Below are 27372 nucleotides of genomic sequence, written 5' to 3' on the forward strand. Positions count from 1 at the left end.
TGTGTGTGTGTGTGTGTGTGTGTGTGTGTGTGTGTGTGTGTGTGTGTTGGGAGCAGGATCCAGGAATTAGCCTCATTCATTGCACAAGACAGCATCCCACATAAAGCTGTACCCCTATTCTCAGGCACTCACTGTAGTTAAAGCCACAGTATTATCCTTTCTACAAAGGAAAACAAGTCTGTACTAAACTTCCAGCTGTGACTCATAGATTAGAAAACGCATCCAGTGACTGTGTTCTGGGGTGGAGTGTTCGGTTACCATAGGCCAGCAACTTGCCCACCAGAAGGTCGGCAAAGGTGGCAATGGACAGCAATGGAACCATGTCCCCAAGAGATCACCCACGTGCACAGATAAGGGACTTTAATCATTCTTAATACACATTATAGCCCTCTAGCACCTTAATGCAATAAAGCATTTTCCAAAAGAAATAATTTATTGTAATGTTGCAGTAATTGCGAGGTTGGGGACAAAGGACATAGGGCAAGGGGGGGGAGAGGCGGGGAGAAAGAGGACTCAGCACTATTTTTGAGAGGCTAATGTCTAACAGGACACTGTACTCAGCACTGGGGAAACAAAGGCAGAAATTGTGACAATTCCTGCCCTCAAGGAGATTATAATCTGCTGAGAGAAAATGGCTACAGAGCAAGAAGGAATCATAGGTCTAAAAGTAAAAAGGATCTCAATGGTCAAAACCTATTTTACAGAAAAGGAAACTAAGGCCCAGTAAGTTAAGTGACATGCCCAAGATCACATGGGTAACAAACATCAGAGGGAGGATTCGAAGCCAGGCCTTACTTGACTCCAAGCCCAGTGCCCTGTCCACTGGGACATGCCACCTCTTAGGTCGCTCTTTCCATAAGGTTCCTCTCCGTTATTACAGAGGAAATGGGTCTAGGGGAGGAATTGGCCATCACTTCTCAAGAACCACCATTTGAGAATGTGCCCTCCAGGCTGGCTGTGTTCAACTCATGGACCCTCCCCATCACTTTTCCACTTGGCCCCCTTGGGCCGGTGGCTTCACCCCATACTTCCATTGTGAAGTGCCCTTCTATGTGTGGCTTTTCTCCATCAGAATGTAAGCTCCTTGAAGGCAGGAACTATCTTTTTGCATATGTATGTGTGTGTGTGTGTGTGTGTGTGCGTGTGTGTGTAAATGTTCCCAGCGCCCCTTAGTAAGTGCTTAATCAATGCTCTATCTATTCCTCCATGTGTATATGTATGTATCTAACCATCCATCCATGTATCTATCCATCCATGTATCCCTCCATCCATCCATGTATCTATCCATCCATTCATCCATCCATGTATCTATCCATCCATCCATATATCTGTTTATCTGTCCATCCATGTATGTATCCATCTATCAATATATCTATCTGTCCATCCATGTGTATATGTATGCATCTAACCATCCATCCATGTATCTATCCATCCATGTATGTATCCATCCATCCATTTCTCTAGCCATCCACGTATCCATCTTCCTATCTAGCCATCCTTAACACATATGTAATCACAAGATAGAGTTGCTTTGGTGGCGGCAGCAGCTGCAGACAGCCATGTCCCCTTTCCCTCCTGGAGCTGATTTAAGCCAAGCCTGTGTTCAGAATGAGCTCCTTGCCTCCCCTGCACAGGAAAGGAACTGAAACCGGGGCTCTCTCCTCTGTCCGGTCGGGGGAGGAGGAAATGCCAGAGCAGCTCCGGCTACTTTCCTGTTGGGATGGAGCTGGGGTGGAGGAGAAAGCTTCCCATCTGCTGCTGCTGCTCCTCCTCCTCCACAGACAGAGTGAGAGGGGGTGGGGGTTGGGCACTGAGGGCTCCTCCCTGCTGGGAATTGGAGGCTGGGTATTTTCCTACTGGTTTTGCATAACACCAGAGGCCTTGGCTATTGCACACAGCAAGGTCAAGGTCGGCCACAGCCTCTGTTCTCTCCTTTCGATTGGGTGTCAGGGGAGGCTGAGGGAAAACAACCTAGCAATGGATTATGCCAGAAGAATAAGACTTGCCAACTTCTATAAAGCATCCTGGGAAGAACCCTCAGGAGGGTTTGTCATTGGGCAGAATGGGCTCAGAAATGTAGAGCAGGAAGGAAACCTTTAGAAGGAACTTAGTCCAAGCACCACCACCCCCCCAGCTTCAGATAAACAAACTCATGCCCCCAGGTGACCTGCCCAAGGTGACCCCAGTCATCCTGGGCAGAGCTAGGATTCGAACCCGGGTCCTCTGACTGTCTCCTACACTTTACCCACACCATCTGTTTAACACATCCAGGATGGGCAGGTGCAAGAATCAGGCCTCTTCTCTCCACCCCGTTCCCCCATTCCTCCACTCCTCCACGTTCTTCCATGATTTAAAGCTACAAACAAACTCTAGAGCCAAGGTTGGAGACTTGACAAAAGTCACATAGTAAGATGCCTGACCCCTAACCCAGGCCTAGGCAATAATAATAATAATAATAACAGTTAATGTTTATATAGTATTTCTTATGTGCCAAACGCTGTGCTAAGCACCTGACATGTATTATCTTATTTGAGCCTCACGACAACGAAGTAGGTGCTATTATTATTCCCATTTCACAGATGAGGAAACTGAGGAAAACAGGGGTTAAGTGACCTGCTCAGGGTCATACAGCTAGTAAATATCTGAGGCTAGATTTGAACTCGGGCCCTGTGCTCTATCCACTGCGCCCCCTGGCTGAATTCCTTTTACATCTCAGAGGCTTAAGGAGGGAGGGTTAGGTCAGTACATGGTGTAAGCCACTGCTGGTGCCTCCCCTCCTGAAAAATGCAAAAAAGCATAGATTCTCCACACAAGCCACCTGTCATATGTCCAATGACCTTTAGGGAAGACCCACTCTGGCAAGAATCATTTATTCAATAAACATTTATTAAATGCCTACTGTGTGCCTTGGCTCAGGTTCTCATTACTTCTCACCTGGATTTTCACAGTAGCTGATTTCCCTGCTCTCCAGTCCAACTCTTATGACACTGTTCAAATAATCTTCCTAGAACAATTTATACAGTAACAAGACCGTCCAGACAAACAACTCCAAAACACTTTGGAATTCTAATCAACACAAAATCAGTCCCACTTCCAGAGGGCTCCCGCTGCTCTCCTCCTGAGAGGGAGGTGATGGGCTTAGAGCACATACTGAGACATATTTTGGGGGAACATGACCAATGAGGGAATCTGTTTTGTTTGACTATACATGTTTGCAATAGGAGTTTTATTTTTCTTGCTTTCTCAATGGAGAACGTGGGAGGAGGTGAGAAAGAGAGGAGCGTATTCATTTGAAAATAAAATCATGTGGCCAGGTGGCGCAGCGAATAGAGCACTGGCTCTTGGAGTCAGGAGGACCTGAGTTCAAATCCAGCCTCAGACACTTAACACAAAAACTAGCTGTGTGACCTTGGGCAAGTCACCTAACCCCAATTGCCCTCCAAAAAGCAAAAAAAAAAATTAAATTATAACTTAAAAAATAAAGAAGAAATAAAATAAAAGTCAGGTGGCTAGATGGCTCAGTGAATAGAGCACCAGCCCTGGACCTCAGGAGGACCTGAGTTCAAATCTGGCCTCAGACATTTAACATAAAACTAGCCATGTGACCTTGGGCAAGTCACTTAACCCCAATTGTCCCTCCAAAAAGCAAACAAAAAAAAAAAAAGGAAATAACAAAAACTTTAATCATGGCAATCTTCCTAATGCCTAGCTCTGATTAAGCTACTCCCTTGCTCCAGATCACTAATACCTCCTTGTTACTCCATGAATAAATAATACTCTGAGTTTCTCAAACTGGCATTCAAAGCCCTTTACAATACAGTATCAACCTACCCTCGAATTCAATCCGACAAATATAGCTTGTGCTTCTCCCATGTAGAAAGCATTGTGCTAGGGCCTGGACATACAAAAAAAAGATGGAAACTAGTTCTTGCCTTCAAAGAACTTTCATTTTACTGAAGAATAAAATGTTTACACAAATAAGGAAATATAATACAGGGTGTCCCAAAAATCTCTGTGCACTTTGGAGCTTATTAAAGCTCAGAACTTAAAAAAAAAAAAAAAGTACCTGCCCATCCCTCCCATTTTAAGCCTCTCTGATGTAAAGAAATTCAGCCACAGGAGGGGCAGTGGATAGAGCTCCAAGTCTGGAGTCAGGGAGACCTGAGATCAAATCCGACCTCACATAGTTACTAACTGTGTAATCCTGGGCAAGCCACTTAACCCATTTGCCTCAGTTTCCTCATCTATAAAATGGGGATTGAAATCAGCTTGAAATAAAATTCGAGGCGATGCTTTAACGAAGTTAAAACTGCACGAAGACTTTTGGGACACCCCATATTATTTGAAGAGGAGGACAGAACTAGCAGGTAAGGCTTTCCACAGGAGAGTGAAGAGTGGCTAGGAGAGAGCCTTAGTGGACTCCTACAGGTAGGAAGGGGTGGGGCAGGAAACAGACCATGACTCTGAAGATGACATGGTTAGACATGTAGCAGGAAAGCCAAAAGACTACAGATGCTGAGAGGGAAGGAAGGAGGAGAAGGAGGATTCAAAAGCTGAAGAGAGGTCAAGAAGGAGAAGGATTAAGAAAAGACCATTACATTGATCAGTCAAGAGATCTTTGGTAACTTGAGCAGCTTCCATATGGGGGCCAGGCCCCTCGTCTCCAATCTCACTGAAGTCATTTCAGTCCAGGCCTTCCCCATCTAGATTATTGCTAATAATTTCCTAATTGATCTTCCTGAATTTAGTCAATCCCATCTTCAATCTATCCTTCATGCAGGGCCTTACCGATTCAAATTCTGCATGATCTGGGGCCAACCTGTGTGCTAACCCAGCCTAACTCCTTCCCTTTCCCCCGCCAGGCACATTTCAGCCAAACTGGACTTGCCACATAGCTCCATCTCACCCTCTCTCCTCTGAGACTGTGCTTGAGACACCTTGCACAGCCCTCCTTCATTCAAATCAAAGTCCACTGGAGGTCATGTTATCATTTCCCTGATGCCATGTTCCTCTTCAAAAATGAAGGACAACTACAAAAAAGCCCACCACAATGTCTGAAATATGCCGCTGCCTTCCATTGGCTGCTGATGGCTCTCATTTCCTTCTAAACTCAACTCAAAGTCCACCACCTCCAGGAAGCCTTCCCTGGCATTTATCTCTTTCTTCAGATTTCCTCTCCTTCTTGATATTTACCTCATTCTCCCTTCTATCACAACTCAAAGAATCACAAAACCATGGATTTAGATAGTGAAGAGATCTCGGAGGTCAGCTAATCCAACCAACTAATTTAAAAGGTCAGGCTTCTTATGAGAGAGGTAATGAGTTCAGAGTGCAGATAACAAAATAGAGCGAGCATTTACATCATGTTTTATGGCTTATGAGATGCTTTACAAATATTACTTCATTTTATCCTCATAACAGCTCGTACTTTTATTTCCTCCTCAATGATATGGCCATGCGCCAAGTGCTTTTCCAGATTCCTTTTTATTTTTAATTTAAATTTTATTTTTATTTTCAATTCTATATTCTCTCCCTCTACCACCCCCTTACCTATTGAGAAAGCGAGAAATATGAGACCCATTTAACATATATGTATATATATACACATGTGCATATGTGTGTATATGTGTATACAACACAGCAGCTAGGTGGTACAGTAGATAAAACACCAGGCTTGGAGTCAGGAAGAACTGAGTTCAAATCCAAGACACTTGGATACTATTAGCTGTGTGACCCTGAGCAAGTCACTTCACCCTGTTTGCCTCAGTTTCCTCATCTGTAAAATGAGCTGGAGAAGGAAACGGCAAGCCACTCCAGTATCTTTGCCAAGAAAATGCAAACAAAGGCCCACAAAGAGTCAAACGTGAATGAAAATTACTGAACAACAACAGATAGATATAGCTACAGGCATACACAGTCATGTAAAATATATATCTACATCAGCTATGTTCTGAAAAAAATAATCTAGATTACTTTTATGTGGTCTTCCCCCATTAGAACATAAAGCAGCTTGGGGTGGCCAGGTAGCACAGCGAGTAAGAGCACCGGCTCCAGTGTTGAGAAGACCCGGAGATCAAATCCCGGGCTCAGACACTTAGCACCCACCCAGAAACACCTGGCCGTGTAACCTTGAGCAAGTTACTTAACCCCAATTGCTTAGGGGAGGCCAGGTGGCTCAGCGAGTAAGAGCACCGGCTGTGTCGGGATGACCTGGATCAAATCTGGGCTCAGATACTCAGCACCACACCCAGAAATAACTGACCATGTAACCTTGAGCAAGTTACTTAACCCCGATTGCTTTAAAAAAAGAACATAAGCAGCTTGAAGTCAGCCACTGTCTTTCTTTCTGATTGTATTTCTAGCACTTAGCACGGTGCCTGACACATTAAGAACAGAATAAATGCTTGTCAACTGACTCAAAACAACACTGGGAGGTAGATGGTATTACTATCCTCATTTTACAGTTGAGGAACCAAGGCAGAAAGCGAGTAAATGCCTTGTCCAAGATCACACATCTCATTAGCATCTGAGGCTGAATTTGAACTCAGTTCTCCTGGTCCGGTGCTCTATCCATCTATGCTACCTAGACATATTTTCTGGACATTGCCTGAGTAGGAAAGTTTGTCTTAAAAAAAAAAAATACAAGGGGATGGAATTGGGAAGAAAATAAAATTGATTTTAATTAAAAAAAAAATTCAAAGCCCAAAACATTTTTGAGAGCCAGTGAGACTAAATGTTTGGCCTAAGGTTATACACAGAATATTGGTTCTGCATTATTTGGGTACTTGTCCTTACCCCACTTTCTCCCAATCTTAGACTGATCATTCCTTGAAAACTAGCCATGTGACATTTAGCTTTGTACTCCCAGGATGTAGCTCAGTGCCCAACACATAGATGCTAAATATATGTCTGTCACATAGAAATGAAGGCCTGATTCAAATATTGTCTCCTCTACTAAGTCCTCCCTTAATCAAACACCCCACATTGATGAGCTGGGGGGGTTTAACAACTGGGGGGGGTGGGCACACAACACATTTAAGTTTAATCTACATTATTAATATCCATTATTTTCTTAAGTCTAGACAATAAACAAAACAGTAAGTTGAACTCTGCTTTGTAGTGTTTATTTCCAAGGTGAAATGCTTCTACTGAGTATTTAACAACTGGCTCTCCTGATCTATTACAACTGGCTCCAGCACACCTAGCCACAAGTTTCTTCTCTCTCTTTAATCTGATTTCTTTATGGTACTTGGTACCATCTTATGCATGTGTCTCATTTTTCTTCCCAAGATCAATCTTTTCACTGGTACAATGTTATGGTTAAAAAAACTGCTATTTTGAAGCCACTTCTCCCTCTGTCCAATTAGCTGCCAATGGCCCAGCCCACTTCCTCCTGACCTTTGTCTAGTGCCCCTAACTGATTGGTACCAGTGACCTCGAGGTGGAAAACTATTCAGATCAATCTGTCTTGAGTGGGATTTTTCCTTCCCTTCCCTAGGCAGCTACTCTGCTCCAAGAAGCTGCCCTGCCCCAGCTCTAGGAGTCTCAGAAAGACTTCCTGATGTGACCACGTGTCATAACCAATATCCTGGGGCTTGAGTCTCTCAGCAAGACCATAATGGACTCTTTCTTCCTGCAGTTGCCCAGAGATCTAAACCTCCCTGGAGACATTTTGTATTGTATCCCTTCTCTGTTTAGAGGCAGAGTGGACAAATCCTTCCTCTGACGCTTACTACCTATGTTATACAAGCAAAACATTTCATATCTCAGCCTCAGTTTCCTTCTAAAAAATGGAGCAGTTGGATTAGATAGTCCAGAACTCACTTCCAGCTCTGAATCTGTGATCTCTCTCAGTCTTGCTTTGAGGGGGTATCAGTCCCAGCCCCAGTCTGAAAGGTTGGTTGAAATGCCCAGTGCTCTTCCCTTGCTGTCACTTTCTACCCCCTCCCCACTATTCTTTTGGGTGTCTCCAATTGAGCCTTTCCTTAAACATACAAAATAAAAGAGCCTATTGTTTTCAACAGAAATCCAGCTTGGCATGGAAGAGAAGCTGCCTTCAGTTCTCCATGAGGAGGTGTGCTGGAACCAGCTCCAACCAGCTCCCAATTGTTCAGCTTTCACTCTGAGTGTTTACATCTCAGAAATCCACAAACACTATAAATCAGTGCTTGATTTATTATTTTCTTGGTTATCTTTTATGAAATACTGGAGAAAATAATAATACATATTTAAAAGATGTTCTAGGTACATTTTCAGAAAGCCAGTTATTAAACATTTAGCAGCAGACCCCTATCTATAAGGATCTAGATTAAAGCCTCTGACTTGCTATGGAGGTGTGACCCTGGGCAAATCATTGGACCTCGATACCACCCCCCCCTACCACCAGGCTTCTCTCAAAGTCTATGAACTGTAGGGATGGTGTTGATCCACTTTGGTACAGAGAACTCCCTACAGAGATTGTCCAAGAGATAAAAAATTGTTTTCAGCATTGGTTGACTCATCTGATTGTCCCAGAAAGCCTGTTTAGCTCCAGTAATGAACTCTGCCAATACAGAACACAGCACCTTCCTAATTGAAGGGGCTGAATTAGGTGGCTTCCAGCTTTCAATCCATCCTCTTATGGATTGCTGTGGTCAGAAAGCACAAAGGAGGCTACCGTTGGAGAGCTGAGCCTCTAAGATGGTCCTTGGGAAAAGATCTGTGGCCCAGGGTCTTCCGACCTGATCTTGGAGCCTTGCCAACTTGGCTGGTCCCTCTAGAAATTTCACTTTATAATTCAATTAGTAGTTCCCCAACCACAATGAACCATGAGTGGAGCAGGATGGGAGGTGAGGTTTTTTTTAACTTCTAACTTTCTAACTCACGAGATCCAGTAAATGCCTGTCTTATCTTTTCCTCTGCTGGATTCTGAGCTCTTGGGAAGCAGAGACCACTCTGTATCCTACTGTTCTGTCTTCTCTTCAGGGTAAATAAGCATTTTGTATAGATTTTTTGGTTTGCTTTTGGTATCTTTCCTAGATCTTAACACAACAGTGAACACCCTGAACAGCTGAACACTGCTGGCCACACCAAATTGTTCTATTTCTACCCTTTAGGCCCCCAACCAAGGGAGCAGGAGCATTCAACTTCTCAACTCTGAGAGTGGAGAACATTTAAGACTTGCACTCTCAGGGCAGGTAGATCTTAAACAAAAGCACAATGATCCTCCGGATGTCTGGAATAAACATCCTCTCCTGAGGCCTGGACAGATATCGTGGGAGAATAGGCCGGAGGAAACCAGCCACTCTGGGTCATTCCAGAGACACAGCTACCCAAACGGCCTAGGTACACGTGGCCATTCTCCCCTCTTCCCCTTCCATGTGAGCTCCTTGAGATCAGAGACTATTTTACTTTAGACAGGGAACTTGGCACATGGCAGGCATTTAAAGTGCTTGCTGATTGAATGACTGATTTATAACTGCCATTAAGGAAATCTGGTATGAGAGGCAGCATGGAGATTCTGGAAGGGTGCTGGCTCTTAGAAGACTCAAGGTCTACTTTCAGCTCTGAGAATGAAGTAGCCTAGGGACAAACCACTGAAACCTCTTTCTCTCTCTTTTTTTTTTTTTTTTCCAATTTTCTTAGCTAAATAAAGATAGCAATATGTATACTCCCTACCACCTCTAAGGGTTAGTGTGGGGGAAAAGTACTTTGTAAATCTTTAAGCACAACTGAAATGTGATGTTATCACAGGGCCCTGGGAAAACTAATAATAGCTAACCTTGGTATATGATACATTGACCTTTCCCAATGGGTTGATCATATCTAGGGGCTTATTTTAACCTTTTAACTACTTGAGGGAACCAGCTAGCAAATCGGTGGCTTAGCTACCTAAAAGTTAGACCTGGCTGGCACTAACAAGCCAGATCCCACAATTCCCAATACATATATTCTTTTTGTCATGCTTGTTGCCTCCCTAAATTAAATTCTCTGATCATTAACTGTTTTTCTGGATGGAAAGTTATCTTTGAGGTTTTAGGGAGGTGAATTGGTCGAGGATGGAAGGAATGATAACAAATGAATTAATGTGGAAATTGTGTTTGGTGTTGTCTTCCCACCAGATGGCAACCCTACACAGCCTAAGCCCATAGCCTCAGAAACTACTGTGAAATCTGAGACAGATCAGTCTGACCTGGCCTCCAAGGCCTAAACTCCCAGTGAAACATTCTGCCTTGAAAATGATAATGGCCGCAAAAGGTGCAGCTTCTGTGTTTTAGCTGGAAAAGTGGAGGATTAAGGGGAGATTGGGAAAGAGTTCAACTCACACAACTGTAGGTTTCGTTCAGCTCCAAGCAGATGCCCTTCGATGCTGGTACTTGTTTGATTTGTAAGCATTTGATGTGTTTCTAGGGAGCAAACCCCCCCAAAATAAGTTAGTATGCCCCTGATCTCTTCCCTCTTCCCTCATATCCATTCATCTTCAACACCACCCTCCTCCTTTGCCCAATTTGGTTCCTGGTGATCTCTCTTCCTCTTTAGAAATTTGATAGAAGTGAATCTTGAAATTAAAATTTATTTTTGAATTGTCCATAAATTTTGATTATCTGTTGCTCTCTACTCCATTGTCCCCTACCCCCTATCCCCACCAGATAATCAAGGGCACCTCTACTGGTCTAGGCCTGAAAGCAAGGAACTATATGGTAAACAACTGCCATCTTTAGCCAAGCATTATCCTTGCATAATGGAGCCCCTGAGGACCTAGAAAACACCCTATCCCACAACCTAGAGGGATGGCAAGCTATCACACCTCCCTTCAAAGCCATTTCAGACCCCTATTCTAGTTTTCAATCAATCAACCAATCAACAAGCATTTATTAAATTCTCTCCCACCCCTTCTTATAGACTCTGAAGCTGGAGATCAAACTGAGCTTATCCTTCCAAATCAGCCTTGTTCCTATCATCTCTGTCTCTACCACAACTTGGCCTAGACCAGAAAGAACAGCACTGGTTCTGGGCAGCTTGTGGACCTGTGAATTAGACTAAGGAAACCTCTTATGGGGCTTCCACTGACCTCCCAAAGCAGAAATAGCAGAACCTAAGAGCTGGAAGAAGCTTAGAGCTCATGGCAAAGAGGGTTGGGAGAGTGGGTTTTATACCTTGTTCTGCTGTGTGATGAGGCAAGTCACTTAACCCTGAGCCTCAAGTCTGCCCATGTACATCAGCAAAGAGGTACACCCCAGCCTGATGGGGCATGAAGGTAAAAGCTCCCATGATGGCTTTGAGATCTAGGGAAGTGAAAAGGAAGTGGTCAGGTTCATCACTAAGCCTCTTGGTCCTCTGAACAACCAACAGGAACAGCCATGAGATTGCATAGCATAGCTTATAGGTTAAGAAAGATGGACTTGTAGCCAAAGGATCTTGGTTAAAATTCCAATTCTGCCACTAACTACAAGGGTCACCTTGGGAAAAATCTCTTCAGTCCCCAATTATCTCATCTGAAAGAAAAAGGGTGTCAACTACATAATTTCTAAGGCCTATCGTAGCTCTACTATCCTATGAACACTGGGCTGAATGGAGCTCTAAAAAGGGTGTTTTTGTCTCTTCTTCAAACAAGGCAATTCTGGGTTCCACTGTCCAGAAACAGGACCTGATCCTCTAGTCTCTAACACAACACTGTTCCCATCTGGAGATATTGACCTCTATATGGACTAGGTCAGATAGACTCTTGAGATAGAATATTTGAACCATGCTGTGTGCATATCCCCACATTTTCTCTCCGAGTGACTCTTTCTTTCTTGTATTTCCTAACATCTCTCCTAACCCCTGTCCCAGCTACTTAATAGAACAAGCCAGGGTAGAGATGGTCTCAGTTTGTCATCCTATCCCCAGGATTTAGCCCAGTCCTTGGCACATAGTAGACTCTTAATAAATCATTGTTGAGTCTTCATCCTCCCTACTCTGCACCCCCCCACCAATATCTAAGAGGTGCCAGATCTTTTTAATTCTACTTCCACAATATCTTTTCCTTTTCTACTCTCATATCACAACCAAAGCAAGTTAGGTTTCTACCACATCTTTCTAGACCTACTGCAGTAGCCTCTGATTTAGTCTCTCTGCATATAATCTTCTCACCTTCAAAAACCCAAATGCCAAACTGATGTTTCTAAAGCATAGGTCTGACCACACCTGTTGAGAACCTTCAATGGCTCCTCCTTACTTCTAAGATCAAACATTTCTTCTGTTTTAGCCTTTCATTATCTGGTTCCAGCCTACCTTTCTTCGAGGGTAAGGACTGGTCAGTTTTTGTCTTTTTATTTCCAGCACCTAACACAACACCCAGCACATAGAAAGTACCCATGATCATTAATTGCATACTTAGAATTCACTCCCTCCTCTCCTCCATCTCTGGGAAATCCTAATTTCCTTCACAATTGTAATGTACATTTTTAAGATCTTCCCTGCCCCTAGGCTAAAGTGCACCTGGAGCCTGTGGTGGGAGGCTTGTTTTTCAGTAGATACTTCTTGATTGGCCAGTGAGTCAATAAGGTTGTTACATTCTCTGAGCCAGGAGAAGGCTATATAAGCCCTGATGTGTAGCTTTGTTTCGGGGCTCACTTTGAGAAGTGTTCTGTGATTTGATCTGGATTCTGGGAAGCCATTGTTGAGAGCCGCTCCCCCCTCCCCCCGCCCCGCCTTTGAAACCCAGATGTTCATTTGGTATGGATGCAATGGTTGGACAGTTTGGAAATCTGTCTACTTGATCTGTTTCTCTGTCTTGATAATTCTGTCTGTATATTCTGAAGTTTGGGGTACTGACCTTTTTCCCCTGAACTAGGTAAACAATACATATTTGCCTGATTAAAGTAAGCTTGTTAACCCATTTTGAGTTGCTTTCCTTTATCAAAGCAGATCTAAGAACCTGTGTTGGCAGCAACCCCGGGGACTCTGGGGTGCTTGCTGCTACAAGAATTCAGCTCAAATGTCACTTTCTTCATGAAGTGTTTTCTGATTCTACCCCATCCCCACCCCCATTCAGGTGCTAGTGAACTCCCCCAACAAGCGACTTTGTATTCATTTTGTATATATAGGGCATCCCAAAAGTCCTAGTGCAGCTGTAAGTTTTAATGGCTATTAATAGCTTTTGAGTCAATTAGTTTACAAAGCTGCACTAAGACTTTTGGGACGCCTCATACTATGTACACATTTTCCCCATTAAAATCTAAGTTTTTTGAGAGTGCTTACTATTTTACTTTTGTTTTTGTATCTCCAGGGATTGTTCAGCGTCTGGCACATAGTAAATAATTAATAAATGCTTGTTGATTGACTGATGGATTGATTATCAATTGATTGATTTCACCTACCTCAATTTTAACTGGGACCACACTTGTCAGTATTGGTTCTGCAGAAATGGTTGTAGGATTGGTACCATTGGAGAATAAACCTGATGTGGTCTCAGACATGCTGGCTGTTACTGCCTCCTCTGGAGAAGAGGAGTTGGTTGTTGTCAGGCGGGTGGTGGGCTCATCGGTGATTGGAAAAATTTCATTTGGGGTAGAGGAATTCCCAGCTGCAGAGGTTAGGCTGACTCCAGAGGTAGATATGGGATTCTGAGTTTCAGGCTCTGAGGTTTCTTACATGGATTAAGACATATGGACACACACACACACACACAGAGTAAAAACTCTGATTATAATCCTGAAATATAATGCTGATCAAAAGGGCAGGGAGCATAAGGAATGACATCTAGTGACAATTATTCCCTCCCTGTCCTCAATCCTTCGTTTTAAGGGGCTATACTGGTTCCAAACCCATTCCACTACTTTTAGGTGCCATATAAAGGATTTCTCGGAGTACTCTTGAGACTTTCAACCTAAATCAGACTGCTGACCACCAAGGTCATTTTCAGCTACCAAGGTATCAAGCCCAAGGCCCCTGGACCAAGGATGACCATGTGCATCCAAACTGGTCTAGGTCAGATCCTCACTGCAAAACTGACCACAGTTTGGGGTAAGAGGTCATTCGAACTTGAGTTCTTGTTCTAGTCTCTGATTGTATTGTCTGGCAGAGGAGTATTCAGTGATCTAAGACAATGATGTGAACTAAAATAGAATCAGGGCCTACTAAACCATACATAAAGATTCCTGAGGGACCTGTATGGACTTGGAAATCTATGTTATCTATGTTTTATTGAGGCAGCTAGGTAGTGCAGTAGATAGTGCTGGGCCTGGAGGCAGAAAGATGTGAAATCAAATGCAGCCTCAGACACTAGCTGTGTGACCTTGGGCAAGTCACTTAACCTATTTGCCTCAGTCTCCTCAACTGTAAAATGGGCACTTACCCATTACTCCTCTGTAAAATAACAGCACCTACTTACAGGATTGTTGTGAGGATCATAATACAAATGAAGCAGTATTTGTAATGTGCTCAGCTATGTGCCACATAAACGCTTATTCCCCTCTCTCCCTCCCCTTATTATATTTCATTCATTTCATTAAATATTTCCTAATTACATCTTAACCCATTAGATTGTAAGCTCCTTGAGGGCAAGGACTCTCTTTTGTCCCTTTTTGTATCCCTAGTGCTTAGCACAGTGCCTGGCTCACAGCAGACACTCAATAAATGTTTATTTATTAGTTGATCTGCTTGTGGGTACACTCAGGAAATGTTGTGGCTACATGCGGCCAAGGCCATCATCATCTGATACCCCTATTGTAAGGGGCTATACTTCCCAAACCAGTATGGATAGAGCCCAGCTCTCTCTAATCTAGCTGGCTCCATTTAGCCTGGAATGGTACAGAGGAGGAATCTGCATAAGCATTCGAGGGGCTGCCAGCAGGCCGGAGGTCCTTACCAGGGTTAGGTGTGGTTGACTGTGTACTCCCTGAAGCTGGGCTGCTCTTTGGGTAGGTGACACTGGGACTGGGACTGAGGCTGGAGCTGGGGCCAAGGCTGGGGCCAGGGCTTGGACTGGGGCTGGTAGTCCTAAGGGTTTCTGTAGTTGTTTTCCATGGAGAAGTGTTAAGTAAGTCTGTTTCTGGCGGTGTCGTCATTTCCTGGAGGTTCTCACTTTCAGCTGCTGCTCCTTCTCGGACTTTGAGGGGAGAATCAGAAGTCAGAATCTCTCTACTTCAAGAAAGCCGATCTAGGGGTGTCTAGGTGGCCCAGTGAATAGAGCACCAGCCTTGGGAGTCAGGAGGACCTGAGTTCAAATCTGGTCTCAGACACTTAACACAAAAACTAGCTGTGTGACCTTGGGCAAGTCACTTAACCCCAACTGCCCTCCAAAAAGAAAAAAAAAAAAAAAGCCGATCTGGCCTTCTGTGGACCAGCAGAATCCCTCCACCTAATGCCCTAACCTTCAAGCACTAGTCAGCATATAATCATCTCCACTCAGCTTCTCTAGGACTGTTTCTAATGCCTCTGACTCTCCTATCTCACTCCAAAGAATCACATAAAGTGGTAAGTGAAAGGATGATTGGTTATTAGCTTCACAGGATCAGAGAGCTAAAGCCTGAACCAACTACATAGGACATCTAGTCCAATCCCTTCATTTTACAGATGAGGAAACTAAGGCCCAGGGAGGGTGACATACCCAAGGTCACACAAGTAGTGAGTGTCAGAGGCAAGATTTAAATGCAAATCCTCTGAGTCTAGAGCCTGTGCTCCCAGGCAACAGGAGAGGACATCTTATCAAGATTCTCCACTAAGGTAAACACCCAAATTGGCTAATCTCAACCCCTTGGAATCTTTTTTCTTTTAATATTTTTAATATTAATTAAAATTTTATATATAATTAAAATTAATATTTAATATACTTTTTTCTTTAAATATTTTATTGATCTTTTATTTTTATATAACCAGAATTTCCCCCTGTACCTCTTCTTCTCTCTCCTAGAAAGTTTTCTATAAAAGACTTTTTAAAAGAAAAAGATTAAGGAGAGGGGAAAAAATCAGCAAAACTGATCAATGTATTGAAAACAATCTGAAAACATATGTGATGTTCCACACCACAACCTCCCACCTCTGAAAAGGAGTTGGTGGGGAAGGGGAAATGTTTCTTCTCACATCTCTTATTTGGGGCCAATCTGGATCTTTTTTTCTAAGACTTAGCTACTGTTACCAGCTCCTTAAAGCCTTTGCCTGATCTTTCACACCCCGTGTTTTCTTCTTTCTTAAATTAACTTGTATTTTCTTATCTGTTTTCTATTCCCCCAGCAGAATATGGGCTCCTAGAGATCAAAGATTTTTCTCCCTTTTTGTCTCTGTATCTCTAGTGCCTAGTTAAGTGCCTCGAACATAGCAGATGCTTAATTAAGGTTTGATGAGTTGAAATGAATTCGTATGATCTCTGGGCTCATACATTATATACAGTTTCCATAATCCTTAGCCCTTTATCTACCTCTCCCCTCTCTAGCCCTCATTTTCCGATCTTTCCTTTTTTGGACTCTAAATCCATTCTCTTTCCATAAAGCCCTAAAGATTCCAACCTCCTAGCCCCCATGAGCCAGGAAACCCAGAGGGAGTTGATTTAATAAATTTTCTGGGCCTTAGTTATTTTCTGAGGATATTCTGTCTCCCTACCCCAGGTAGTGAGGAGGAGGAAAGTGTGGTGGGGGAAGGAGTTCTCCGGGCCTTGGACCATAGAGGCCAATGGTAGAGAAATGTGAAGAAGGATTCAAGGCAAATTGTCCTAGCCAATGAACACTGAGCATTTGCTGAAATAAGGGGCCATCTCAACATGGATCTCAGAGTAATTCAGAGGCTAGAATTAAGCTTTATAACACCTGACTAGGAAGGAAGGATGACAACATCTTTGTTTACAGAGAATGATACCAGAGCATGGAGGGAGTCTCTCCTTCCCTGCCCCACCCCCAAATGCCCAGGCTCAGCTAAGACGAACTGGTCATTCTTCCTCTGCTATAAATTCTCCCTGCAAAAATCAGAGGATCATAGCCATTAGAGCCGGAATGGGATGTGAAAGGAGATCTAATTCAACCCCTTTATTTTACAGATAAAGAAATTGCAGTCCAGAACAGCTAAGTGATTTCCCCATCCCTGAAACTCTTCCCTTTCCTTAGCCAGATCCTGCTGTCACCTACACTGTAACAGCCTCCTTCTACAGCTTCTCCTGCCTCCACCCTCCCCAATATGGACATGCTGATATTACCAACAAGAAATCAGCAACCCTATCTTATTCCTAGACAATGGTGGATTTGAACACACAACCCAAAGAAGAGAGACTGCCTCCTATGACCAGCCTACTGTTCCCATCTTGGACACATTTCTTATAATGTCACAGCACAGCCTGGGTGACTGATATTAGCCTACTGCCACAGGTATTGTAACCTATTGATTAGATAACAATAATTATTAGGGTGGAAATAATATTTACTGATATTAGAGCAAATCCTCTTCTGAAATCTCCTATTGCCTCCTCCTGGGCATGAAGAAGACCCTGGATTCTTAGAAACTATGCTAATAGAGGCTGATTTCAGCTGGGTCCTCTCAAGACCAAAAGGCTTTAAGTATGGGCTAAGCAATGGGCAGAATGATATTTTATATAGAAAACCAGCTTAGTTATGTTCAGAGAGACTCATCACCTGGTGGTGGGCTGCCAATTTGTGTGTGTGTGTGTGTGTGTGTGTTTGGGGTATGTGCTTAAATCGGAGCAACTCATGAATACCATCTAATAAAGCAGAGAAGGGCTGTATCCTATTTTGGATCACAGGATTCAGAGTTGGAAAGGACAAGTCAACCCCCTCATTTTATGGATGAGGAAACTGAGGCCCAGACAAGTGAAGTGTCCTGCCCCTAGTCACTACATGAAGTAAGTAGCAGATCTAGGATCCTCTAATTCCAAGTCCAGTGCTCTTTGTGTGTTGAAGGAATGCCCATACCCTGTAATCACAGCTCTTCTGAAGTATTAAAAGAAATCCCAAAAGGACCATTGGTGATACCAATAATCCCTGCTGTGAGGGGAGACTGAGACTGGTGGATTACTTAAGTTTAGGAGTTCTGAGCTACAATGGGCTAGAGACAGTCTAGTGTCCACACTAAGTATAGTACCAATGTAGTGAGTCCAAGTGGAGGGGGTCCAGCTGGCTGACTGGGGAGGGGGCAGTGGGCTCAGATCAGGAACAGAGAAAATAACTGGGATCAGGCTAAATTACTTCCAACCTGACCAAGACAGGGAGACCCATTCTCAAAAGAATTTTAAAAGGTACAATTAAACACAGCTACCTTCATTTAGTTGGTGTTTTGTTTTTGACTTAAAAAAAGGCTTAACATCTTTAAAGTTTATCATCATAACACGCCTTGAATTAATTTAGGGAAGAAATATCCTAATTTTATTGGGGAAAAAACTGAGGCAAAAGATGGGAAGGGTTTAACTCAATGAAAAGCTATGTTGAATGATGCTGTTAATGCTCCATTTCCTTGGAATAAGTGGCAATGGGATTGATGCACTTTACCCCCTAGAGAGTTGTTGGCAAGGGGTCCAGGTTGGAACTGATGCCCTTGGGATCTGACTGCTTTTCTGTCATCTTTTGTGGGGCTGAGTCGTCAGGAAGTATATAAAAAAGGAAACCACTGCTTCCAGATTGGGAGGCAGGTGATAAATGGTTAATAAGCCTCCCTCCGCCCTAGTCCCTTCTTTCTCTATAGAAGTCTGACCAATATGGTCTAGAAAGTATGAATTTTAAAAGGCAGCCCTTCTCCACTCCCCACCCCCACCCCATTCCCTTCCTGGTTCCAGGGAATCTCTTTTGGCTCAGTCTAGACCTTTTCTCTTTCTGCAAAGGAAGCTGGGCCATGCTGTAGTGATGTCATAGTTTGAACCCCTTCCCCCAAGGGGCCTCCTTCACTCAGACAAACACTTCTGAACTTTTCCAGATGTTGAGAGAGAGAGAGAGAGAGAGAGAGAGAGAGAGAGAGAGAGAGAATGAAAAAAGACTTTGGTTGAATCCAGCTGTGAAGCACCCTTTGGACTCCACCCAGCTCATCCCACCCCCATCCACTGGAATCAGCTACTCCAGGCTTATAACAGCTGCTTCCTCAGCCTAATCCTAAAACAGTTAGTAGGAAGAAGTTTTGACTCAGAATCTACTCCCAACCTGAGGGCTCCCACCCTGAGCCCTGGGGGGAATGAAATAAGACAACAAGGCTGCCTTTAGGCCAGACTTAACAAAGGATCAAAGAAGGGAGGGAGGAGTGAGAGACAGAAAGATCCCTGGTTTACTACATGGAAAGGACTGGCAGTTTAGGAAAACCTGGGATAAGGAAACAGGTCCCAAGGCATGAGTTCTAATCCCAACACTAATTTCTATACCTCAGTGTCTTTCAACAAGTGCCCAAAGCTCTCTACAGACTCTGGAGAGACATAGCCTCTATACTGAGGAAACTACAACATCAGTAGTTACGGCTGACAAATGCCATAAAATTACTCTTTTGAGCTTCTCCCATTCCCCTACCCATGATCCCCACTGAAAACCTGAGGTATAATGGAAAGAATAATGGAGTTGGAGTCAGGAGACCTGAGTTCAGATCAGACCTTTTATGACTTATGGTGGCACAGTAGATAGAGCACCAGACCCTGAAGTCAGAAGGACCTGATTACTTACTAGCTGCATGACCCTAGGTAAATCACTTAACCATAATTGCCTTTCTTTAAAAAAAAAAATGGGGTGAAAAGGACAGAGAACTTGGTTTGAAGCCTGGGTTCAAGTCCTGCTTTTGACATCAACCCCATGGGACCCTAGTCAAGTAACAGGCTTGTCAGGGAAGGTGCTGACCTACACCAGTAGAAGTTCCCTCATCTGGGAACTGTATCAATGAAATTTGGATTCCAGTGCCTTTATCCTCCTGAGCTTCCACCTCTTCTGTGAAACTGGGAATAATCTTACCTCCTGGAGTGTAGCAAAAAAAAAATTATCTGTAAACCTTGAAACACCAAAGAAATAAGAGTTTTTATACGGAAGCTATATAGTGTTATTAGAGCACTGGACTTGGAGTTAGAAGATGCAGGTTCAAATCCTCCCTCTGATGCTAGAGTAATTATAGTAAGCAAAGCTTTCATCTCTCTGAACCTCAGTTTTTCCATCTGTAAAATGGGGATAACAATTCCTACAGACCCTCTCCCAAAGGCTGTTTTGAGGTTCCCAATGAGATATAAGATACATGAAAAACTTTGTAAACTTTTAAAGGACTATAAAATAATCAGTTATTATTATCTCTTTTTCTTTTTTCTAGGCTGAAACGTCCTTTTCTCTATGGTGGCCAGGAAAACTTGTGAGATACTTGTAAAGCTGTGGAATCTCTTTTCCTCAGGACCTTTCTGCACAGGCAGGCTCCTCCTACCACAGTATCTGCACTTTGAGCACCTACCAACTCATTTAGTGCTTTACTTAAAATGTTCTTCTACTGTCCTTTGTTTCACAAGTCTTCTCCAGCTAGAATGTAAACTCCTCAAGGGCAGGGAGTATATTTTCTATAATAACTTCACTTGGGCAGAACTCAATCATCTAGCAACTTCACCTCTGGAACATAGCTCAGACCCAAAGAAGGGCATCTGGGGAGCCAAAAGATGTATCATCTAGTCTATGCACTTTACTTACAGAGGTTCTCAGTTTAGAGCCTCATGATTCTAACCTTACAAACAATTCTAAGAAGCTTAGCAATCTTGTTTCCAAGCCTATATCAGATCAGAAACAATAAATCCTAGGAACACAACAGGTACTTTGAATACCTAGTGAATACTTGGACATTTGGAGCAACTGATGTCCCATTTTAAAGAGAGCTGTTGTCAAACTGATAAGAATCTTCTGTATCCTCTCTGTAAGGGAGTAAGACTAGTATTCAAGAGTCTAGGAAACAAACCATAGGAGGAACATTTGAAAGAGCTGAGGATATTTGACCTGGAGAAGAGAAGACTTTCAATTCACGTTAGCCAGAATCTTCAAATATCTGAAGAGCATGCCATCCCTCATTCCTTCCTGCCTGATTTCCTTCCTTCCTTCCTTCTCTGTTCCTTTGTCAAGTCTGACCTCAAGGCAGTCATTTTGTCTTTTCTTGTTCCCCAGGGCTTAGGTTGGGAGCAGATCCTGAATCAAAATTTATTTCTGATGTTATTGTTCAGTCATTTCAGTCATGCCCTGCTCTGTGACCCCATATGAGCTTTTCTTAGCAAAGATACTAGAATGGTTTGCCATTTCCTTCTCCAGCTCATTTTACAGATGACAAAACTGAAGCCAACAGGGCTAAGTGACTTGTCCAGGGTCACACAGCTAGTAAGTATCAGAGGCCAGATTTGAATTCAAGTCAGTCTGACTCCAGGCACTCTATCCACTGCGCCACCTAGTTGCCCTAAACTTTTTCCTATTGCCTATTTTAGGATTAGGCTAAGGAGGTGGAAGGAAGCAGTTGTAGAATAGAAGGCAGTATCAAAAATTAGATATTGTCATTGTGCTAGAAGGTAGAATTAGGAGTAATGGGTTACAGTGAGGCAGCTTTAAGCTTAAAATATGAAGGAACTTTTCTAACAATTGAAACTGTCCAGCAATGGAACACGTTGCCTTATGAAAGAGTTTCATATCACTAGAGATAATCAAGCAGAAGCTAGGGGCCATTAGTCAGGAGTATTGTAGTGAAAAGTTGCTTCCAATTCCAACATTGTATTCTATCCATATGAATATGAGACCACAGATTTATAGCTGAAAAGGAATATAGAGGTCATCTAGGTGATGTAGTGAATACAGAGAGTGTCAGATTTGGAGTCAGTAAGAACTAAGTTCAAATCTTGTTCCAGAAATGTATTAGATATATGACCCTGGGCAAATCATTTGTCCTCTCCCAGACTCAGTTTCCTCATCTGTAAAATGGGGCTAATAATAGCACCTACCACACAGGGTTATTGTGTGGACCAAAAGAAAGAATTATTATTGTCAAGCCTAACTATCCTCATTTTCAGATCAGGAAATAGAAGCTCAGAAAATTTAAGTGATTTGTCCAAGGTAAATAGAGGTAATAAGTAGTAGAGTTTGGATTTGAACCCAGGTCCCCTGGCTCCAAAATCACAGCTCTTTGTCCTATACAACACAGACTCCCTATTCTATGAATTGTAGGAGCTCAACTGTTCTCTAGGAATGGAACAGAATCACAGTAGCTCAAAAGAAACATGAGATGTGCAAATTCATAGACATTTCCACTCCAAATGTTCATGTGGACTCTTTGTACCCGACCTGTGGTAGAGCATTCTGAACCTGTATTAGTCTGATCAGCCACAATCAGACGCACTGTACCTTGATGGTGATGTCATTCTGGTCCTCTTTGAGAGGGAAGGACAACAGCCAACTGACTGCATACGACCATCTTACATAAAAGTAAGGGTATGGACAAGATGACCTGCAGTTGGTCAATTGGAGATGCCCACCAGCACAGAATGGTTTTTAAAAGTGCTTGGGTAAGGCAGTCTTCTGCCTTCTTCTGTTAAGTCAAAGATTGGTTTCCCCTGCATCCATGGCAAATAGATAAGATAGGGCTTTGGAAGGCTGGTGCCCCAGTCCCAATTTGACGTAGGTACCTCCTACAGCGAGCAAATTACAACTCCTCTTTACAGAAGGGGAGACTGACTGAGAGCCACCAGTGCAAATGTCTTGGGGGAAAGAGACTGCACCTACTATGCACCATCCCCACTTGTCTCCATTTGTGTGCCTACTGTGCACCATCCCCACTTGTCTCCACTGTGTACCTACCCACTTAAGAGTTTCAGATGCCAGTTCTTGACTTTTTTTGTCATCTATCTGCCCCCAACTTTCAGACTTTTCCCCCTGCCTTCTCATAGCTACACACAGAGCCAAAACTCAAAATTCTGTTGGTCACTGGGCAAGCAAGGAAAAAAAGGAGAATTTCTCACCTCTGGCAAAAGTAATCCTTACGGAAAATGCCCAATTTCAGCTAGGGAGGAGCTCCTTTGGGGTACTGGGGACGGAAGTACAACCATTTGGTAACTTGCTATTTTTTTGAGGTGGGAAGGCAAGGCAATTGGGGTCAAGTGACTTGCCCAAGGTCATACTGCTAGTAAGTGTCAAAGAGTCTGAGGCTCAGTTTGAACTCAGATCCTCCTGACTCCAGGGCCAGTGCTCTATTTGCTTCGCTACCTAGCTACCCCTTACCTTTCTATTTTAACTAAGCATTCTTGTTAACAAGGTCTTAAGCTTCTGGACAGCTGGGTGACATAGTGGATAAAACATTACACCTTAGAGTCAAGAAGACCTGAGTTCAAATTTTGCCTCAGATACTATCTGGATGTCCCTAGACTAGTCACTTGATCTGTCTACCTCAGTGTTTTCCTCCTTAAAATGAGGATGACAGCACCTACCTCCTAGGGTTTTTGTGAGGCTCAAAACAGGTAACATTTGTAAAGCAAATCTTAAAGCACTATAGAAATCCAGCTATCATCATCATCATCTGCTGAAGACATTCAAGTGGTATCAGGCATATCCACACTGTTACCTCTCTGTCCACAGACAGAGCACAAGAGAGGGTGGGAGTCCCTGGGATGGCAGTCATGCCCTCCAACCTTCCCCTGCTGGGTTCTCTAGCTGGTAAGGGCAAAGTGTGACCTCATCATTCACAATAACAACAACAGCTAACATTTTATATGGCGCTTATTATGTGCCAGGAGCTGTGCTAAATGTTTTACACTTATTATCTCATTTTCTCCTCATAACAACCAGAGATGTAAAAGCATTGGGGAGGGGAGGTCGAGGGGGACCCAGAAAGCAGAATTTTACCACCTCCCCTTCCCTAGGGCATCTTTTTCTGTTCTGGAAATTGTTCAGGAAAAACAACTTTTTTTTTTCCTCTGGCCTTCACCTCTCTGGTCCCCAAACAAGGGGCCAGAGCATCAGAAGGGTGGAGCTGGATAAAACCTAACTTTGAAAACAAACACTGGTCCATATGACCAGGGTCCAAAATAAATCACTGCCTCTCATTTCGCATTGGTTTTCATTAGGACTCTGCCTAAGAGTGTCTAGACAGGCTCAAATTTGGGTACTTGATTTAGGAAACATGGGTGGCCTCAATAATTGTATTGGCCAAACAGGAACTTTTAGAAAAGCATTGGTGGATTTTATGCAGATTATGCAAATTAAGTGATGGGCCCTGCTGTTTTTGGATGAAGGAATGGGTAGGAGGGGAATAGGGACCAAGCACTGGACTTGGAACCAAGTACAACTTCCCTTCCTGAGTTCACATCTGACCTCAGATACTTACTAACTGTGGGATCCTAGGCAAGTCACTTAAACCTCTTGGCCTCAGTTTCCCCCATCTCTGCCAAGAAAACCCCAAATGAGACATCAACAGTCAGACACAACTGAACCACAACACGAGGAGGGAACAAAGGAATAGTGGAGATAATGTGCCCAAATCCTATCCAACAAGTTCTAATTGAAATTGCTGCCCTCTCCAGCAATCTTTCCTTGTGCTCTTATGTCTGAGCCAGGAGTAATCTCTCCTATTAAGTTCCTTATAGTGCTGTATACATCTATGAGAGCTTTCATTTTTTTTTAAAGCTAGCATTTACCTACTACTTTTATAAGTTTATAAAACACTTAACAAATGTCATCACATTTTATTCTCAAACTCTGAGAGGTAGGTTAATTATTAATTTCCCCATTTGAAAGATAAAGGAACTAAGCCAGAAGTTAAGTGAATTGCCCAGGGTCACAACTAATACGTATCTGCAACTCAGGTCTTTCTGTCTCTGACTTAGCACTCTATCTACTACTGCTCGGTCTACTTCTTTGTGTCTTCAATTTCTAGAATAATGCCTGGCACATAGTAGGCACTTAACAAATACTTGTGACTGATACAGAAGGAACTTTAAGAATCACTGTTGTTGTCTAGTTGATTCAGTGTTATATGACTCTTCAAAACCTCAATTTGGGATTTTCTTGGCAAAGATACTGGAGTGGTTTGCCATTTCCTTCTCTAGCTCATTTTACAGATGAGGACACTGAAGCAAATAGGGTTAAGTGACTGGCCCAGGGTCACACAGCTAGTAAATATCTGATACTGGATTTGAACTAAGGTCCTCCTGACTATAGGCACTGTGCTCTATCCACTTCACCATCTGGCTGCCCTTAGAGATCACCACTTGGGCAACTGAGTCTTGGTTTATCGAATACAGCACTTGACTTGAAGTCATCAAAATTTGATTTCAAATCCAGCCTCGGAAACTTACTAGTTACATGACCCTAGTCAAGTCACTTGACTTCTCCTAGCTCCAGTTTCCTTAACCGTAACAGCCCCTACCTCACAAGGTTGTGAAGACCAAACGAGAAAACATATATAAAGCACTTTGCAAACCTTAAGTGCTATACAAATGCCAGCTGTTAGTAGTATTATTATTTAGTTCAATCCCTTCATTTTACAGAGAAGAAAACTAATGCTCAAAAAGGTTAAGGGTCTTTCCTGAGGTCATACAGGTAGTAAGCATTAAGGAGGGGATTTGAACCCAAGTCCTCTGAGTTCAGAGCCAAGGATCTTTCCACTACTCCCCACTTGAGTTCTAAATCCATTGACCCAGTCATAGTAGGCACTAGTTAACATTCATTAAGTGGAATTTAGGAAATGAGGCAGAGGCTTGAGAACATGTCTTACTCAATATGTAGGAACTGTGCAGAAAAGCATTTGAAAATTCTTTCCAGGCAGATCTGGCCCTGTCACTGGGCTGTCAGGCAGTGGTCCCTAATGCTGCTCCTCTCCAACTGCCATGTGGCTGGGTTTCAAAGGGTGGAGCCCTCTCCCCTCTGGAAATATCTGATACGATTCTTTTCCCTTTTCTTTTTTCCCCTCTTACACATAGCCCCAGACAGGATATGGGTGTGGGGTTGGTAGGCACGAAGGACCCAGAGGAAGAGGAGGAATGTGAGGGGAGGTGTTAGAGGAAGCTGATAACCTGAGCATGACATCAATTGGATGGATGAGAAATGCAGCTCCCTATGTCGACCACCTCCTCTCCCCCCCCCCCATTCTCCCTACTCAGCTGGAGCTCAGAATATAGCCTGGGCCAAGATTTCTGCCTCAGCCAGGCCAAGGCTTCTCAGTTTGTCCCATCCACAAAAAAGGAATAGACCACTCAGTTGGGGGGCGGGCAGGTCACTGCCTCTCCTGCTCTCTTCCATACATGCACTTTTCCCCAACAGCAAGGAGCTGGCTTTCTCTAGATAAAGCCTGTAAAGGGGAGGGGGGGCGGGGAGGGGCACAATGGCTCAAAGAGATTTTTGCTTCCCTTCACTCCTAAAGAACTACACATTTCCCTGGGTTTCATGGAAACTCCCCCTCCTTAACTCTCTCTTTGGGCTTCTTGTATAGGATTTCTATATTTCTTAGGACCTCAAAGCACTCGACTCAAGGAATCTATTCTTTTCTTAAACAACTTTTTAAAATAATAAAGGTTTTAATGATGCTGTTTGTTTCTATGTCAATCATTCCCAGCTAACCCATTCCCCTTAATAGCTAATATTTATACAGTACTTTTATTTTCCCAGAGTCACAGAACTAGTGAGGGTCTGAGGCTAAATCTGAACTCAGGTCTTCTAGAATCCAGGTCCAGTGGCTTACCAGTGTGTCACACGGAGCTTCCCCAAAGGTTTTCTTTACCTTATAATAAAGAAGTAATTAAGCCAAACCAAGAGAATAAAGTGCTCCACACCATCTTTTACAATTCATACCCACAGTCTCCCATTTCTCCAAAGAAAGGAGAGGCATACATTGCTTCCTCTCTGCTCTGGGACCATCTCATCTGTTCCTGAGAGTTTCTTGTAGAACAAAGAAGATGCTGTCTATTAGTGTCTAGGAAACCTTTCTGGTGAGCAGAGAAGGAAGGTGAGACAGGCATGGTGTTGGGGCAAGGGAACTGACTTGGAACTCAGAGGATCTGGGTATGGGGCCTGCCCTGGCTTCTTGCTACTTCTGTGATGTCCTGAAAGTCTGATAGCCTTTCTGAGCCCTGAGTTCCTTATCTGTAAAATGAGGGAGGTTGGCTGAGACTTCTAATTTTCTTCCAGCACGGAATCCTAGGATTTGCCCAGCAGGATACTGGAACTAGAATTGAAGGCATGGGATTCCCAGCCTGGGGAGATTCCGTTATCCTCTGTATTTGTCCTTCTCGCTCTCCCTTCTCCTATTTCTGTCTCTGTCTGTCTCTGTCTCTCTCTCTGTCTCTCTCTCTCTGTCTCTCTCTGTGTGTGTGTGTCTCTCTCTGTCTCTCTGTCTCTCTCTCTCTGTGTCTCTGTCTCTGTCTCTCTGTCTCTCTCTCTGTCTCTCTCTGTCTCTCTGTCTCTCTGTCTCTCTGTCTCTCTCTGTCTCTCTCTCTCTCTCTGTCTCTCTCTG

General features: G+C 43.3%; 1 protein-coding gene across 4 annotated transcripts in view; it reads right to left on the reverse strand.

The window, feature by feature from the left end:
- CD34 (CD34 molecule) overlaps nucleotides 1–27372 on the reverse strand; it is a 34967-nt gene that overhangs the window by 5344 nt on the left and 2251 nt on the right. For 3 of the 4 annotated variants that reach the window (XM_069074751.1, XM_069074750.1, XM_069074753.1), the window contains exons 2-4: nucleotides 14831–15070; nucleotides 13341–13609; nucleotides 10305–10385 (exon numbers count right to left, since the gene is read on the reverse strand). In XM_069074751.1, coding sequence (XP_068930852.1) covers nucleotides 10305–10385; nucleotides 13341–13609; nucleotides 14831–15070 — 590 coding nt within the window. The remainder of the gene's footprint in view (nucleotides 1–10304; nucleotides 10386–13340; nucleotides 13610–14830; nucleotides 15071–27372) is intronic. The other variant, XM_069074752.1, reaches the window with a different exon arrangement.

This window comes from Petaurus breviceps, unplaced genomic scaffold (genome assembly GCF_028583685.1).
Source record: "Petaurus breviceps papuanus isolate PSGF00001 unplaced genomic scaffold, PetGlider_PUasm1.0 90895, whole genome shotgun sequence".
Lineage (NCBI taxonomy): Eukaryota > Metazoa > Chordata > Mammalia > Diprotodontia > Petauridae > Petaurus > Petaurus breviceps.